The sequence below is a fragment of the Glycine max genome, chromosome 20 (assembly GCF_000004515.6).
Source record: "Glycine max cultivar Williams 82 chromosome 20, Glycine_max_v4.0, whole genome shotgun sequence".
Lineage (NCBI taxonomy): Eukaryota > Viridiplantae > Streptophyta > Magnoliopsida > Fabales > Fabaceae > Glycine > Glycine max.
The window spans coordinates 25417676-25436401 of NC_038256.2; the positions used below are offsets into that span (position 1 = coordinate 25417676).

At 35.8% G+C, this 18726-nt stretch overlaps 1 protein-coding gene and 1 pseudogene across 2 annotated transcripts in view; one reads left to right on the forward strand and one right to left on the reverse strand.

The window, feature by feature from the left end:
• The first annotated feature begins 191 nt into the window (after window positions 1-191).
• LOC102667144 (glycosyltransferase BC10) lies at window positions 192-7064 on the forward strand. Its single transcript, XM_006605650.4, has 2 exons — window positions 192-1781; window positions 6764-7064. Exon 1 carries the CDS (start codon window positions 770-772, stop codon window positions 1769-1771), a length of 1002 nt encoding a protein of 333 aa, XP_006605713.1. The 5' UTR covers window positions 192-769; the 3' UTR covers window positions 1772-1781; window positions 6764-7064.
• Window positions 3537-18726, reverse strand: part of LOC121174341 (phosphatidylinositol-3-phosphatase SAC1-like) — a 29364-nt pseudogene continuing 14174 nt past the window's right edge. Inside the window, exon 15 of the transcript XR_005890387.1 lies at window positions 3537-7314. The product of XR_005890387.1 is annotated as a phosphatidylinositol-3-phosphatase SAC1-like (transcript). The remainder of the gene's footprint in view (window positions 7315-18726) is intronic.

Below are 18726 nucleotides of genomic sequence, written 5' to 3' on the forward strand. Positions count from 1 at the left end.
ACTCAAAATGTCCTTCGATTTCAATCTGGCATGTGTTGATCTTAAAAAATAAAATTTTTTGACAAAATAAATAAATCAAAGTATTGAACATCAAACTAGTGAATATATCCAATTTTTTTGAGGCGGTAGATATGTCAAAATTAAACAATGAAAAGTAATAAATAAACTAAATACATAAAAAATAAGGAAGCAAAACTTGAGTTTTTATTGTAATAAGAAGTAAAAAAATGTAATTAAATCCACAATTAAATTGACATTATAAAGCATCTAATCTTACCTTTTTTGTTTTGCACCAAAAATAAAATCCTATCCTACAGTTTCTTCTTCAGTCCCCCTCCATTCTATCAGATTCAGCAAAAACGTCATTTCTTGTCCAAACACAGACCCACTGACACCATCATCACCAATGTTCTCATCGACACAACAATTGTCCTTATCCTCTCCTCCCCCATTCTCCATCCCCAATTTCCTCCATCTCTTCTCCCACCACCATAAAAAATGAGAGAAATCTGAAAACCAAATTCGAACGCACGTTACCATACTAGTTTCATCAAAATGAGAAGAAACTAAAATTCCAAAACCAAATTCGAAAGCACGAGCACAACCAACTTTATTATAATCATATGAGTCGATAATCAAATTGTACCATCGACTATCGACTATACCAATTGTTATACAATCTAGGAGTAAACAAGTTTCATCAAAATGAATAGAAACTGAAAATCCCAAACCAAACCAAAGCAAACATTTCTCTCGTTGTATTGCACTCATGGTTTCATCTCCATTGCTAGTATCCCTCACTCTTTTCCTTTCTCTCCCTCTCTTGTTGTTTCTATCTCCTCATATTTTGTCCCCTCCCGACGCCGACGACCTCACCCTCTTCCGCCGCGCCGCCGCCCCCCACACCACCTCCCACCTCTCCGCCACCCCTAAAATCGCCTTCCTCTTCCTCACCAATTCCAATCTCACCTTCTCCCCCCTCTGGGAAAAATTCTTCTCTTCCTCCGACCACCACCACCGCCTCTTCAACATCTACATCCACGCGGATCCCACCCAAAACATCGCTTTCCCCGGCGGCGGCGTCTTCCATCACCGCTCCCGCCTCGTCCCCGCGAAACCCACCGCCCGCGCCTCCCCCTCCCTCATCTCCGCCGCCCGCCGCCTCCTCGCCGCCGCCCTCCTCGACGACCCCCTCAACCACTACTTCGCCCTTCTCTCCCAACACTGCATCCCTCTTCACTCCCTTCAATTCACTCACAACTTTCTCTTCAAAAACCCCACTCACCCACATAAAAGCTTCATTGAGATTCTCTCCAACGAACCCAACCTCTTCGACCGCTACACCGCGCGTGGCGAACACGCGATGCTCCCAGAAGTACCCTTCTCCTCCTTCCGCGTGGGGTCGCAGTTCTTCATCCTCACTCGCCGCCACGCGCGCACGGTGGTGCGTGATATAAAGCTTTGGAACAAGTTTCGGCTTCCGTGTGTCACAGAAGAACCTTGTTACCCCGAAGAGCATTATTTTCCCACCCTTTTGTCCATGCAGGATCCGAATGGGTGTAGCGGGTTTACACTGACCCGGGTCAACTGGACCGGGTGCTGGGACGGGCACCCGCATCTGTACACCGCTCCGGAGGTGTCTCCGGAGCTGGTTCGCCGTCTGAGGGAATCGAATTCGAGCAGCTACCTGTATCTCTTCGCGAGGAAGTTCGCGCCTGAGTGTCTTCGGCCGTTGATGGAGATCGCCGATGACGTCATTTTCCGGGAGTGAGAGTGAGCCGGTGAGTGAGGACTTACTTTCTGGTTTCTGTTCTAAACACACACTCTACAGTGACGTCACTTTTTCTTTTTCTGGAAAGCAGGAAAAAAACCTTTTTTTTTATCTATTTTTATTTTTATGGACCTTAATTATGCCTTATGGTGATGTCGTGTCGCTGTAGAACTTTAGCTGGGTTTTGGTTTTCGCTGGTTATAATTTTATCTTTGACATTTTTGTGAAGGGATAAGGGAAATTCCACGAGATTGAGTGTAGGGGTCATGTATATCTCAACTCTCAACTTTGCTCTGGGAAGGAGGAAATTTTCAATTAGGATTTTGAAATTAACACCACTTATCAAGTTGGCCATGGTATTAGAGGATAATAATTTAGTTGGAATAGGGTAAACATCTAACTATTGAAAATTATTAGTTTCTATAACAATAATAATTATTATTCCTCTAAAAAGTGTATTTAGACTGAAGTCTAGTTAGTTAACATAGGTCCTTTATTGATAAAATTCTCTAGAAGCATATGAGAAGAAAATGAAAAAAAAGTAAAATAAATTGAATAATTGGTACCTCTAACTTTTGAAAAAATAGGATGAGAGAAGTTATGTGCATAGGTTGATTTTATGAAAGTTCAGATTTTTTTTATTTTTTCTATTTTCTTTTACTGTATGTAGTTGATCTCATTTGGTGGGAGAAGATTTTGTTGTTGTTTTCTTGTAATTGTTTACGGAGTAGTTTATAGTGTATAATTAGGCACCCCCATCACCAAGTTTATGAGTAAAATACGTTATCCTTATGTCAAGAATAAATTGACTCATAGAGAGTAAATAATGTAATTAGAACTTATTGAAAGTGTAAATATTTTCTTTATATTGTCATCTAATAATAGATTGTAATGTTAGATAAAATTGTTTATTTCTACAATAATTACCTAAATTATCATATTTAGGGTGATTTCAATAGAAATAAAATTGAATTAATGTTTTATTCAATAGGAGCCGTATGGTGTATATATAAAAATAGAAAAGGATCAGTTTTTCTTCAGATTTTTATCCAATCCAAATAAGTTTTTGAAGTTTAAGGGTTACCTAACTGACTAATGTGACCTGCAGTGTGGTTTAGTAAAACCCCTCCAGTCAACTCCTTCACAATTTATTTGGTTCCACCATTTTAGCTTTATTAAGCTTTCATGGTCGGGCAATGTACATTCAATTAATTTGAAGTGATTCAGAATGTAGAACCTTATAGTTTGATAGATAGCAATTAACAAGTCTTTTAAGGTATCAACTCTTATTCTTGTAGAATTGTGTGAATAATATTACTTTATTTAGTGGCAAAAGCTGGTCACTAATTATACTTATTGGAGAAAGCCATAAGGGGAGTATGTTAGACACGACTGATCCACTTATCAATTATAATTTATATTGAATAGTTGGTACTTGGTTGCTGTGATGTGACCAATTTTACTCATTCTCTATTTTTGCTTTTCATGTTTGTTACAAGTAATGGGTTAGGGGAACCTTATTTAATTTTTCAAGGGTTACTTTGTGGCTAAAAAAGTGTTTTTGTTGGTGTGATTGAGATCTAAGATTAGTGATGGGGTAGGTATTGAGCATTTGTTTTATTGCCAGTCATGATCTAGCCTGAAGAGGCGTGGTTCAATAATTAGTAGAGAAAAAGACACCAAGGAGAATTTTTAACATCCGAATAGGGAGATGTTCATTTAAAAGATGTTCACCATTTGTTTGTTACATGGGGTACATACATGCTTGTTGTTCCTGATATGCTGTGTGATCCTGTCTTTCTATTCATAATGTAAGGTTTCTTTCAGTTAGTTGGAACATGGGACAAGTTGTCTCGTAGTAACTTTGATCTTAATATAATAATAAGAGAATCCTACAGAAAAATTCTGTAATGTCATATAAGTCACTTTCTCCCTGGTTACTCCTGCCTCATATAATTACTAGATTTTAGTACAGCTATGCACAAATTTGGTTAGCATAAATTAGACCGGGACCACCAGTTTTAGCTAATTAAAAAATGTGAGCAAAATTATGAGTATGTTACCTTTACCACTCTTATAATAAAAGAAGATCAGACAAGCTGCAAATGTGAGTTTGATTATAACATCTTTCTTGTTTTTATTTACATGATAAAGAATAATTCTAGTTTTCTTTTAAAAAAAAAACAAAAACTGAATACTGTATATGTTGAGGTGGAGTCCTATGTTTCACTGAAATTACCAAAGAAATATCGTGTACAGGCACCCCTGGCCCCCAATAAAAAAATCACAAGTCTTAAAAACTAAAGGGTAATGAGTCCATTTTCCCTGCAATAAAATCAATAGAGGCCCTTAGATTGGATCTTTATTTTGCATTTTAATTTCACCTATAATGTTAGGAATAGTATTATGTGCCCAATAGAGTATTAATAGTGTTATGCAATCTTAGGTCCATTGTTAGTATTAATATCCTTTATTTGTCTTTTAACAATAATAGATAAATGTAGATAATAGTATTTTATTTAGGTAGATTCTAGAAGGAGTTTGTTATAATTCTGTTAGAAGAGATTATGAGTATCTCTATGTATATACTACGTAATCATCACGAAAGGATATCAATGAACAATGAGAAATATTATGTTTATCTCTTTTAGTCCTAGAATTAGGAGTAACGGTAGAATAGCTCTTCTCTTGATAATGGTGCTTTTGTTAGCCCACTCCCCTCCCAGGTACACCCCACTATCTCCTATGGACATTCCGATGTCTAACAATTGGTCTGACCTGCTTGCCTCTCGTGGCTGCTTCCCACCTCTCTCCCTGGTGGCCACCACAATCGCCGTTGCAGCCTCTCAAAACAGCTATCCACCACCAACCACCCTTGCAACACCTTTTCCCTGCGCTATTGTGCCCACTCCCATCATTACCTTCTCCGTTCAATGCTTACTGTGACCCATTCCTTTCGCTTCAGCACCCATGTTCTTCTTATGTACATCTAGCTCTATACTATGGGGTTGATTTTTAGAGCACCTGGAACCGATTGCTAAGCTTGTTCGGTATCGTGGAAACTCTTCATCCATCATCTCCCAAATCACTCCCGCTTCACTTACACGTCAATAACACGAATCTGCCACCTGTGGAGACCATGAAGTCCCCACCAACAAATGAATCTCAAAGGTCACCTATGGCTTCCACAACGACAACGACAACGATGGAGCATCAAAGTACAGAAACCATGCCGCCAATATCTTTAGAGAAGAAGTTGGCGGCAAAACTCACTCCAATGAAGTCACAACCATTGTCAGAGTCGTCATGGTAAATTATCGCCACTTCTACGATGTGCTCTACAACCCCTTCTTCGGTGTCGCCAATGGCCTTCAAATTGCCCTAGTTGTCAGAGCCGTCCAGAAAACCACCCACAATACCTCTTTCGTCCTTCAAAAGCATTCCAATAGCATCAACCAGATTTCTTTTGCATCCGCTGGAATCACAAACAGCCTTGCATGACTCTGAATCCTTACTATGCGCGTAAGAGCACCCGCCATGATTGGGGTCACATTTGCCATCGCCGTCGTAATCATGGGGATAAGCCCTCTACAACATCCTTCTCCAAACGAGGGTCGTCCAACTTCACAGTGTTCGTGTGGTGCACCTCTTCCCACACGACATCATCTCCGTCCTTTGCTTTTGAAATCTTCCCTTGTTTTGAATCTCAGTCGTTGCTTTAAAGCGCAGTCTGTGTCAATCCAATCCTCCAATCACCATTTGCCACGTTAACCCCATTCACTCCTCCAATCACACTTTCACGTTTTATTTTTTTATTCCTCAACAGAGACCACACACTCCAATGCCCACCAAATTTCCAAAGCTCCATCTACATCATTCAATACCCACTTTCTCATGCCTTTGGATCCCACTTTGTTAGCACGTTGCACATGCACTTGCAAGTGCCTTTTCATCTCTCTTGCACCTTTAAAAACAAAAAAGTCCAAGTCTCACATAGCCTACAATAATTCCCCAGCCCAATTCTCAAACTTTATCCTTTTAAATTTGCTCTCCAATTACTTTCGATACCCTTTTTTCTTGCTATGGATCCAGATCCTACTTTTGAAGCCTCCTTGAAACCATGGTTTGAAGTCCCTCTACAACCTTGAGGACAAGGTTGATTTTGGACGGGGATAGTATTGTTACAAATAGTTTTATGTGGCCCAATAGAGTATTAATAGTGTTGTGCACTCTTAGGTCCATTGTTAGTATTAATATCCTTTATTTTTCTTTTAACAATATTAGATAAATATGGATAATAGTAGTATTTCATTCAGGTAGATTCTAGGAGTTTGTTATAATTCTATTAGAGAAGACTGTGAGTATCTCTATATATATATACTATGTAATCATCATGAAAGGATATCAATGAACAATTAGAAATACTATCTTTATCTCTTTTAGTTGTAAAATTAGGAGTAATGGTAGAATAGCTCTTCCCTTACTTGGCAATGGTGCTTTCGTTAGCCCACACCCCTGCCACATACACTCGACCACCTCCCATGGACATTCCGATGTCTAACATATAACCTCTTTGTATCATCTAATGAAACTATTGTGATGACTTGGAAGTCATCCTAGGGAATGTCAATGACTTGTCCATGATAATCTTAGTTTAGTCCCTTGAAGCCATGCTATTTGCAAGGTTCCTGCAGGTACAGGATATGGCCAAATCTTAAGATACCGGTCACAAAATTCTAGCAACTTGCATCTAAATAGAGCATATTTTCTGCATTGGTCATTTTCATTTCTATAATACTGCCAAATGGTTGAAATTCTGTATTAAGGTCACGTGGTAGAGAATGTGATCTTCATTACATGCAGCCATAAAAAAATATGCTAGTGATTGATATAATATATACACTGTGCATTTATGTGCCTTCTTAACTGGACCTAACCACTGCATTGGACTATTTCTCTCACGTGAATTTCTGTTTTATATTCTTTCTTCAGGGCATCTTTGATGATGATATTGGGAAGAGGAAACCTTGTGTTGATGTTCAATGCAAATGTGTACAGAAATTCTGATTTCTTTAATTGTAAATTTTAGTATGTAGTACAAAAGTCAAAGGTGGTTTCCAAAGGAGGCCACAGGTCGAATATTGAGAATTGTAGTTTGAAAAGTCTCATGCAAAAGTTCCACTATGAAGGGAGTTGAAAAGTTGTAAGATGGATAAATAGATTATGTATGATGTGCTAGCCAAATTTTGAGTGCAACACAAAGAAAACAAGCAATAGTCAATTTTTTTTCCCAGTTCTTTCCCTCTTTTTTTTCGTCTTGTCTTGAGGACTTTCAACTTCAATGTAATTCCCAAAAGGTTTGAAAAACAAAAAACATGCTTGGAAAACGAAAAATCATTTATGCAAAATGCATAACCAGTTCTTGCAGTTGATGTTGTATCTCCCCTTCTCATCACTTTTCTTTCTCATCCGAGAATTATGTTATGTGGCAACTTTTTTTCTCTGTTCCTCTTATACTGTGTAAACTGCCACATCATTTCACCCTATGAATTATGAAAGTGCGATTAGATGAACCATATAATTAAGCATTTATTCAAAACTTTGATCAGAAAGCTTAACAGAGTAGTAAAATATTTTAATTAGCATTTTTATGAAGTTTATTTCAATAAGCAGACTTGTTATCAAGTCGTTGGTGAGTATTGGATTCGATTTTTTTTTTAATGTAAAGTCTTGAGTTGAATGGAAAAAAATGTGATAGGAAGAAAAAAAATTATTAAAGGTTATCAATTAGATTCTCTAATAAAGATTGATTATCCATAAAGTCTATTGATATTCTATATCCATGGAGAATTATGTGGTGAAATTTAAGGGTATATATAGGGAATGGTGACATGGAGCTATTTACGGATATAGTTCTCATTAGCAAGACTAGTTAATTTACATTTACCTTAGGCTTTGTTTTGTGCACTCAACTATCTTGTGCATCCAGTAAATTTTTGAAATTCTAAAAATATCCCTGGTGACTTTTTCCTTTTGCTTTCTTCACGCACCATTCATTTTGTTGTTTTCTTCTTTGCATTCATTCATTTTTGTGAGAGGTGGTCCTTCGTTGTTGTGTCCGTTTTGGTCAAGGTGCATTGGTTATAGTGGTGGTTGGTGTGGTGGTTAACGACAGAGGTAAGATACTACAACTTCGATCTAGTTTGCATTCTGTATAAAACTTACGGATTGATAATCCGTAAGTTATATAAAATTTATGAATATAAATCCATAAGAAACTAACGGATTGACAATCCGTATGTTTCTTATGGATTGACAATCTATATGGTTCTTATGGATTGTCAATTCGGAAGAATCTTACATATTACCAATTCATATAGTTCTTACGGATTGTCATTCCGTAAGAACATTTTTTTCAATTTTTTAAAAAATTTGTTTTATTGTTTTTTTGTAATATAATTAGTTTTATTATTTAAAATGTTTTTAAAATACATGTAGTTTTATAATTTGTACCTTTTAGTTTTTATAGGTTGAGAGTGGTATTTATTTTTAAACAATTTATACTTTTATTTTATTTTAGTCGTTTTATTTTAAATTTATTTTTTTAGTCCTTATAATTTTATGAATTACAATTAAGTACAAAAATATTAGCAACACATTCGTAGGTAATTTATCGCAATAAATTTGTAATAAAAAAGTTGATATTTATAACTAATTTGTAGGTAATTATTTATTTATATTTTTTGTAACAAGGACTAAAATGTAAGTCCCTAAAAGAGTTGATAATTTTTTTGGTAGCTAATACTTGATGAATATTTAAACATTTATAATATTTGTGTAAATATTATTAAGTTAACTACTTTTTGGAAGTCAAAAAATAATTATATTGTGTCATATTAGTTTATGCATGTCTAAATTTTAATATATGTGGTTATGAATTTTAATGTAATATATTATTAAATGCAGTAAAAAAATTAAAAAAAATTGTGTGATAGTATATGTAAGGTGTTGTTAGGGGTCGTTTGTTTGTCATTGAATTTTTTAATGTTTTGTTAAGATGTACGAAGATTAGTGGATATATGATAACATAATGTTTGAAGAAATTGATATGAATGAAGAAAATGAAGAGAAACCTGGTGTGAATGAAGAAAATGGAGAGAAACCTGGTGTGCATCAACATGTTGATTGTTCGGATGCCTTCAATACTTCTCATGTATTAATATGATTTTTTTGTTAAAGTAAGTAAATGAATGTCCCTTGAATACTAAACATGTATGAATTGCATTGCAGGTGTTTGCTACCCCTGATGATGTTTTGCATTAGGCTCGACTTGTTGCGTATGATATTAGTTTTGTGGCAGTGATTATGAGATCAAACACAAATACTGGAATTAAAGGAAGGATCTCATTTGTTTTAATTGATTGTGAAAGGAGTGAAAAATATAGGGCCACAAAGAAAGATTTAGTACAAATAGATTGACAGTAGAAAATGTAGGTGTTCCTTTAAGCTGTGAGTGAAACCAATGGTGGGAGGTGAATGATGGATGTTGAAGTTAATATGTGGGGATCATAATCATGCATTGGTTAAGTCATTAGTTGGACATTCATATGTCAGTTAACTGACTAAGGATATGAAGATTATTATTGGTGATACGCCAAAGTCAATGGTCAAATCAAGAAATATTCTTTTAACATTGAAGAAGCACAATGACAACAATCCAGTAAGTATACAGTGCAAGATATGTATACTGTTCTTCTACAAGAGGCAATAATACTAAAATTCAACAACTAATGAAACTTCTTGAACGGGATCAGTATATTCATTGGCATAGATTGAAGGATGAAGATGTTGTATGTGATATATTTTGGAGTCATCCTGATACAGTTAAATTATCCAATGCATATAATTTGGTATTTATCATAAATAGTACATACAAAACAAACAGGTACAGGTTGTCGTTACTTGACATTGTTGGTGTGACACCAACAGGGATGACATTTTCTACTACTTTTGCCTATTTGGAGGGAGAACGTCTAAATAATGTTGTTTGGGCTCTAGAATGGTTTCAAGGTATTTTTCTGATACGTGATGCACTCCTTGGAGTTATTGTTACCAACATAGATCTAACATTGATGAAGGCAATGAAAACTATTTTTCCCGAGTCAAACAATTTGTTGTGTCGGTTTCACATTGATAAGAATGTGAAGGCAAAATGTAAAACCCTTGTTGGTAAAAAAAAAGTGTGGGATTATGTCATGGAAGTCTAAGGAAGTCTGGTGGATTGTCCTTCTGAGCAAGAGTTTGATGACTGCCTTATGAATTTTGAAATTGCTTGCTCACTATGGCCAATGCATGTTGATTACGTGAAGCAAACATGGTTGATTCCCTATAAAGAAATATTTGTTATAGCCTGGACGAATAAGGTGATGCATTTAGGAAACACAACAACTAACAAGTATGAAAATTGTAAATATATTTTGGTGTTAGAGTTTAAGGTTTAATGGATAAAAATAATTGGGTTTGTTTACTTGTTTGTGTATTTCAAATTCAGGATTGAGTCTGATCATTGGGTCTTAAAGAGACTACTGCAAAATAGTCTTGGAGACCTATGCAGTGTTTGGAAAGCCATGAACAACATAATCACACTACAACACACTGAAATTAAGACATCTTTTGAGACAAGTACACATGTGGTTGGACATGTTTTTAAAGTTACCTTATACAAGAAACTACTTGGCATGGTATCAAGGTATGCTTTTAAACTAAATTTTTGTTGAGTTTGAGCGTGTAAATTATGTTGGTATTGGCAGCTTTCCTTGTGGATGTGTAATGAGAACTACTCACGATCTTCCTTATGCATGTGACTTAGCTAGATATGTTGTCGGTAGTATACCACTTAACGTAACTCATATGTTTTGGCGGAGGCTAAGTTTTTCACACCAAGGGTTATCTGAGCCTGAAGTCAGCATTACCGAAGAGATGAAAACCATATCCAAACGGTTTGAAGAGCTTGATGTTTGTGGCGAAGTTACTCTAAAGAGTAAACTTTCGGAAATTACTTACCTTGAACAAAAGGTGCTCAAAAGAAATCAATGACCAAACATCAAAGATCAACAAAGCGTGATCTATCTTACTGAGAGTATATTGATGCATTACATTTTGTGCAAAATAGTAATTCTTTAGTCAAACGTAATGCATCATCATTTGAACAACCAAAACCAAGGAACATGTCGATGCTGGATCAATTTCATCCATGCACTTATGATTTCATTGAAAATATTGTTGATGTCAAACTTGATGGTAACTGTGGATATCATGCAATTGCTACGTTATTAGGTATGGCTAAAAATTCATTGTCTTTCATAACCATTTGCTTAAAGAACTTGCAAAATGGTCTAATGCGTATATCAACCTGCTTGGTGGCATAGACAGATTTGAGGAATTAAAGCGGTTGCTACTTGTTGATGGATTATCCATGGTATATAAGTTTTTTTATTACGTTTTCATGATTAATTTTGCCTTAAATAAATGTAATTAAAACTTTTATATGCAGGTTACCATGGATAAATGGATGAATATAACCGACATGGGATATGTAATTGCATCAAGGTATAATGTCATCCTTATTTCTCTTTCTCTCCAACAAAGCATGATGTTTTTTCCTCTTATAAGTCAACCACCAAGAGATTGTTTTGTACATCGCGTTATATGTATCGTCCATGTGTGTGACAATCATTTTGTTCAGGTAAAATCATGATCATCTTGTTTGTATAATTTATGTAATAAAATGTGTTATGATAATTTAAATGTGTATGCCCCTATGTAACAGGTATTTCTAAGAGACGATTGTCCTTTATTGCCAATGGCTTTGTTATGGTCTATACATTGTCATTATCAAGCAAAGCAGTGGTCTACATCATATATTAGTAGAATGCAATTGTATACAAATTTGATAAGGTTGACAACACACTTTGTTGATTTAGGGGAAGATTGAACATTTAGTTACTATTAAGCCAATATTTGTAACGTGCATAGTTGTAACAAACTTATAGGGTTATCATGTAATATGATAATTAACACATGTTTCATTGGACGTTCATATAATTATTTATTTTAATTAATTATCGACTGTGCAAATAATCATTTTAGAAAAAAAAAACAAAACATTGAGGAGCGTAGTCTCCTTTTCCGCTAACATCGCGCCTGCTTCTTCTTCATTTTTTGTTGCTTTTCTCCTCGTGGTTTCCTCCGTCGTTGTTGAGTGCTTCTGTTGTCGGCATTGAGGACGTCTCCATTCATCTTTACCGCTTCCGTTGTCGAGGTAAGCTTTGTGGTCTTCGTTATTTTCGTTAATGGCTACTTCTGGTGTTTGGGGTGTTCTGATTTCATACGGATCATATGATCTGTATCCATTACATGATCTATGTAACACATACGGATCAGATGATCCAAATGAGTCATACGGATCAGATGATCCGTATCAGTCATAAGGATCATCTGATCCGTATGACTCATAAGGATCATCCCATCCGTATGTAATTTTTTTAATTAATTAAAAAAATGAAAATTAGTTTGTAATAGAAAAAAATTTATGTAAAAAGTGTTATTTTGTTTTTGTTTTTAAATATTTTTTTATGAAATATAAATATATTATTATGTTTTGATTGTAAATAGTTATTGTTATTTTTTGAAATAATAAATAGTTTATTGTTAATTATGTGTTTAAATAGTTAATTTATTTGTAATTGTAAATATAAAAATATAATTTAGTTTTAAAAATAGGTATTGTTTGAAAAATTATGTAACTAAATAGTTAGTTTATTTGTTAGTTTAGTTTTAAAAATAGGTATTGTTTGTGTTTTAAACAAAAATACTTTATATTGAATTAAGTTATGAAATAGTTATTAATTTTAATTGTAAATATATTAATTTTGTATTTGTTTATAAATATTTTATTTGTATGAAATATAAATATATTACTTGATTATTTGTTTGTAAATAGTTATTGTTTATTAGATAAATAAATAAATATTTTATTTTGTATTATGTTTTTAAATAGTTAATTATTTTAATTCTAAATACAATGAATTTGTTTTTCTTTTAACTATAAAATATTTTTTTATTAGGAATGATTGTATTGTAATTGATTTAAGTATTGTTTGAATTTTGACAAAAATAATATATGTATGTGGAAATTTGCAGATTATGGTTAGAACTAGAGATTTAGAGCATGTCTTAGGCAGAGTTATAGGAAGAGCCTTTGGGAGAGGGGATAATCGTGATTTTGATGATGTTCCCTAGTGGCGAAGGCCCACAGCATCCGTACATAGGCAACGGGAAACTGCCGCTGTTGCCGAGAATGTTCCTCACGTGGATAACACAACTGAAGAGCTATTCCAACATGCTGAAGAAACTGTTGATGATGCCGAGGGTTTTCCAGCCGAGCATCGTGACACATTAGTGCTGACTGCCTATGCTGATCACGTTGCAATCATTATTTGGAATGGAGAGGTATTTATAGTTTTTAATAAATATTATTTCAACAAGTATTTGTTATTATTGTTAAAATTATTTTTTTTAGGAACGTCTTGAATTGAAGTTATCCTCTCATGGAAGGAAGGTTCATAAATTCTGGAGGTCTACTGTTGAGATTGAAGGCTTGATCAATGTATAGAAAGCGGCTTGATCGACTGACGACTGCTAATGTTTGCTGGATGCCTTACGGTGACCACCGTGCAGTTCAGGAGTTTGACCTCATTTCATGATTTTCGGGACATATCCGATGGGGTCCTATTATCGTCATACACCGACCAGAGAGGGTGGTGCAACAATTTGGATATGTTCAGACGATTCCTCCACACTGTGCGTGTCCAAGATTGTTCTTTGAAGACATTGATGATAGATTGATGCATTTCTCTAACTACCTAGCACCGGTGGACCAAATTTGTGTTGTACTTGGACAATGTGCAGACGACTACATGGAATGGCTCTACCTAATTTCACATCCATTCAAGAGGCCGACATAGCCCGGTGATCCACCCAGACATCCACCTATCATGCAAGATGGGACATATGTGGAACCAGAGATGCCTAAGATCCTGGTGGCGCCAACATCTGTGGAGGAAGCACTTGCACAAGGACCTTCTAATGTGGAGCAGCCTAGACATGCAGCAGTAACATTTTAATTCATGTTATTCTTAATTTATTTTCATTTAATTATGAAATATGGAAATACCTTATCCGTTGTTGTTAATGTCATAGGATGCTTGTCAAACAATTGTAGAAAGGTTGGAACGATTGCTCAACCTAAGGATAGTCACTGAAGGCACAAAAGCACATGATGTGATGCAAGGCTGTATACGCATTGCTAGGAGTGTCACTATGGATGGCAATGTATATGTTAGGTCGTAATGAAGGCGGCGCATGGATCCCGCATGAACACTATGTTAATCATTTATAGACTATGTTTATCATTTAAAGCTATGTTTATCATTTATAGATTATGTTTATCATTTTATTTTGTCAATTTTATTTTGTTGCTCCTTCTCAGGGTCATTTTGGAAAAGTTCCAAGGTAGGTCCTTGCATGTATGCCAAGGATGATGAGGGTAAAAACTACATTTTGGTAGCAAACATGCATAGACAAGAATAACATAAGACATCTGTACAGTATACAATAGGTTGATCAGTCACACAACTGAGTTTTTACCCCCACCAACATGATCTGCAACAAAAAAGATAGAGACAACTGATGGGCCCACAACAACTGGGACTCCAATTAATGTATACAAGAGAAAGAAGAAAAGGATTAGTGCTTAATTGGGAATAGGAACTCTTTTTGAGAGTCAGTGGAGGCTTCTAACAGAATGGATGCAAAGGAGCGTATCAAGAATGAAAGAAATGAACGATAGTTTTCAAATTCATTCATCAAAGTATTACAAAGGTGGCTTATTTATACAAATATAGAGAATAACCAACTTGAGCAACCAACTTCTCGTAACTCCTAGTAACTAACTTCAATAACTTCTAGTAACTAAGTAACTATCATAACTAAGTAACTATTCACCTAACTTCTAATAACTCCTAGTAACTAACTTCAACCGCTTAATCATGATACCCCCCTCAAGTTGGCGAATAGATGTTAATCATTCCCAACTTGACAATGAATTTACCAAAAATCAGGCTTGAAAGTGCTTTTGTAAAAACATTTGCAACCTGGTGTTGGCTCTTGACATGGACAAACTTGACTACTTTGAACTGAACATATTCTCTAATGAAATGATGATCAATGTCAATGTGCTTGGATCGTTCATGATGAGCAGGGTTTGAAGCAAGACTTATAGCAGATTTATTATCACAAAATAACATCACAGAGGGCACATCAACTTCAAAGTGAAGAAGTAACTTGCTTAACCAAACAATTTCACTAGTAACAGAAGACAAGACACGATATTCAGCTTCAATGGATGATTTTGAAACAGTGGGTTGTTTCTTATGACACCAAGAAAGAAGGTTGTTTCCCAAAAAGACACAAAAGTCAGAAGTGGATCTTCTGGTATCAACACAACTGACCCAATCAGCATCTGCAAAGGCAGTGAGGTTGAGAAAGTTCTGAGCAGGGAAAAACAAACATGTAGGTGAGGAACTCTAGGTGCTTTCATAAACTGACTTAATTGATTCACAACAAAGGTGATATCAGGCCGTGAGATGGTCAAATAAAGCAATCTACCAATTAATCTTTTGTACATTGATGGATCAGAGAGTAAGTCTCCATCATGAAGATTGAGTTTCAGATTGGGATCCATTGGTAAATTGGAAGGTTTGCAGGCCAAGAAACTTGTATCTTCCAAAAGAGATAGAGCATACTTTTGCTGGGATAGTGAGATACCTCTGCTGGATTTGGCTATTTCTAAGCCAAGAAAATATTTCAAAGGGCCAAGGATCTTCAATTGAAACAAAGACTGTAATTTGGTCTGAACAGCTTGTACGGAGGCAATATTGGGCCTTGACAGGTTGATGTCATCTACATATACTAGTAAAATGACTAAGGAATTGCCTGAGCCAATGGTAAAAAGGGAGTAATCATGTTTGGATTGATGGAATTCATGACTAAGAAGAGTAGTGGAGAACTTACAGAACCATTGTCTAGAGGCTTGTTTTAGGCCATATAATGATTTGTTCAATTTGCATACCAATGAAGGATTGGATGACTTGTATCCCTTGGGAAGTTCCATATAAACTTCTTCAAACAAATCGCCATTCAAAAAAGCATTGTTAACATCCAATTGTAGAAGGCACCAGTTTCTAGCAGCAGCAACACAAAGTAGAACTCTCACAGTGGTAAGTTTGGCTACTGGAGAGAATGTATCAGAGAAATCGTTCCCAACTTGTTGTGTATAACCTTTGGCAACCAATTGAGCTTTGTATCTATCTACAGAGACATCCATTTTGTTTTTAACTTTATACACCCATCGACATCCTATACAATGCTTACCAAGTGGTAATGGAACAAGTGTCCAAGTGGAATTTGCTTCAAGAGCTTGGATTTCCTCATGCATTGCTCGACGCCATTCAGGATAAAGAACAACTTGATGATAGAACTAAGGTTCATAGATAAAGGAGATGTGATTAATGAAAGTTCTGTAAGGAGGGCTAAGAGGCAATAGGGAACAATGATGTTGGATGGGATATGCAGCCTGAGATTGTGATATTACATAATCAGACAAGTATAAGGGATGCTTAGAGTGGTGTGTACTCCTTCTTAAGGTGACAGAGGGAAAAGTGTGAGGATGATCTGAGCCAGGGATTGAGGATGAATCAGTTGGGTCATGGTTAAAGCGATTGGTTGGTTGTGGTGATTGGCTACTAGTCTGGTCAAGGTTAGGTAAGGTATTAGTTATGGGATTGAGAATAACCAAATCAAGTAAAGGATCCGGAATGACTTGAGGCTATGAAATGGTTTGAAAAGGAAAAATGGATTCATGAAAACAACATCTTTGGACACAAAAGATTTATTAGTGTCTAGGCTATACAATTTGTATCCTTTATAACCTTGGGGATAACCAACAAAAATGGCAGGCACTGCTCGAGGAGAAAACTTGTTCCTTGATGATGGAAGAATGGAAGAAAATGCTAAACAACCAAAACTTCTTAAGGCATGATAGTCAGGTTCCTTTTTGAACAAAATATTGTAGGGTGAGCAGTGTTGCAGTAATGGTGAAGGGTTTCTGTTGATAAGAAAACATGCAGTGGTAACACAATCACCCCAGAATGAGATAAGAACTTTAGACGGAAAAAACAAAGCTCTTGCTACATTGAGCAGATGTTGATGCTTCCTTTCCACTATTGAATTTTGTTATGGCCTTTCAACACAGGAAAATTGATGAAGAGTGCCCATGGAAGCCAAAAATTGAGTGAGGGCAAGTTCCCTAGCATTATCAGACCTGAGGCATTTGATAGATACACCAAACTGAGTCTGAACGATGGTGAAAAATTGTTGCACATAGATTGAAGCTTCAGATTTGTTCTTAAGCAGAAATAATCAAGTGAATCTTGAGCAATCATCAACCAATGTAAGGAAAAATCTCCTTCCCTCATTCGTAGGGTGAGCATAGGGACCCCATATATCACAGTGAATTAAATCAAATGGTAATTTAGATAAATGGTTAGAGTTAGGAAAAGATAATCTTCTAAATTTAGCAAGAGGACAAACAAAACAATTAGAAGAAGAGAAATTAGGAGAAAGGTGCATACCAATTTTATTATTCAAATGTTTGAAAACTTTGTCTGAGATATGACCAAATCTAGAATGCCAAATATGAGCATTTTTACAAGGAATGGAATTTGAATGGGAATTGATAATAGGAAAAGTAAATTTGCAATCAAGAGTGTCCTTGAGATCTAAGACATAAAGGCCTTGGATGAAAGCCCCTTTACCAATCCTCTTGCAAGCTTGCTTCTCCTGAATATCAAATGCATTTTGAGAAAAAGAAATGGACAAATAAGGATTGGTTAGAAGAGCACTAACTAAAATTAAATTGAATTTGAATTTAGGAATGTAGGCAACATTATGCAAGAGTGAGGTATTGGTTAAGCAAATCGAACCAATGGCAATGATAGGTATAACATCATTGTTAGGAAGAGTGACGGTTTTATCATAAACAAGTTGGTAAGATCGAAAATGATGAAGGGAACAAGAAATATGAATGTTGGCACCAGAATCTAAAAGCCAACAATCATGAAGAAAATTAGAAGTGGATGTAAAAAGGATCATACCACTGGCAGAAGAAACACCTTGAGGGATGACAACATTGGAAGCATGACTTTCTAAAAGATTCATCAATTGGCTATATTGTTGGGCAGTAAGTTGAAACTGGGAACCCGAGTCACCAGAGGAAGATGGTGAGTAAGACATATCAACAGATACTTGAGCAACCTTGTGTGGTGATTCAGAAGATGAAGAATGTTTCTTGACTTCTGAGGAAAAACTAGTCCTCTTATAATTTGGAGGATAGCCATGCAACTTGAAGCAACGATCCTGAGTATGATCCAGCATACCACAATGAGCACACAAGGGGCGATTCTTGGAAGATCCTTTGAAGCGATTGGTAGGATGATTGCGTGCAACAGAAGAAGGCTTCAAGGCAAAAGCATGTGAAACTTCACTAGCAGAGGAGGAAGCACCAACTTCCTTTTGCTTTTCTTCTTGAACTAAGGAAAAAACCTTAGTTACTGAGGAAAAGGGATCCATGGATAAAATTTGACCTCTAATAGTAGAGAAGGATTCGTTCAACCCCATCAAGAACTGCATAGCATACTCCATTTGTTCAAAATTGCGCCAAGGTTTAATTGCTCCACATGTGCAACTAGGTGAGGGCTTCAGTTTTGATAATGACTCCCACAAAGAACGAAGCTTGGAGTAGAAAGAGGAAACAAACATGGAACCTTGTTGCAGAG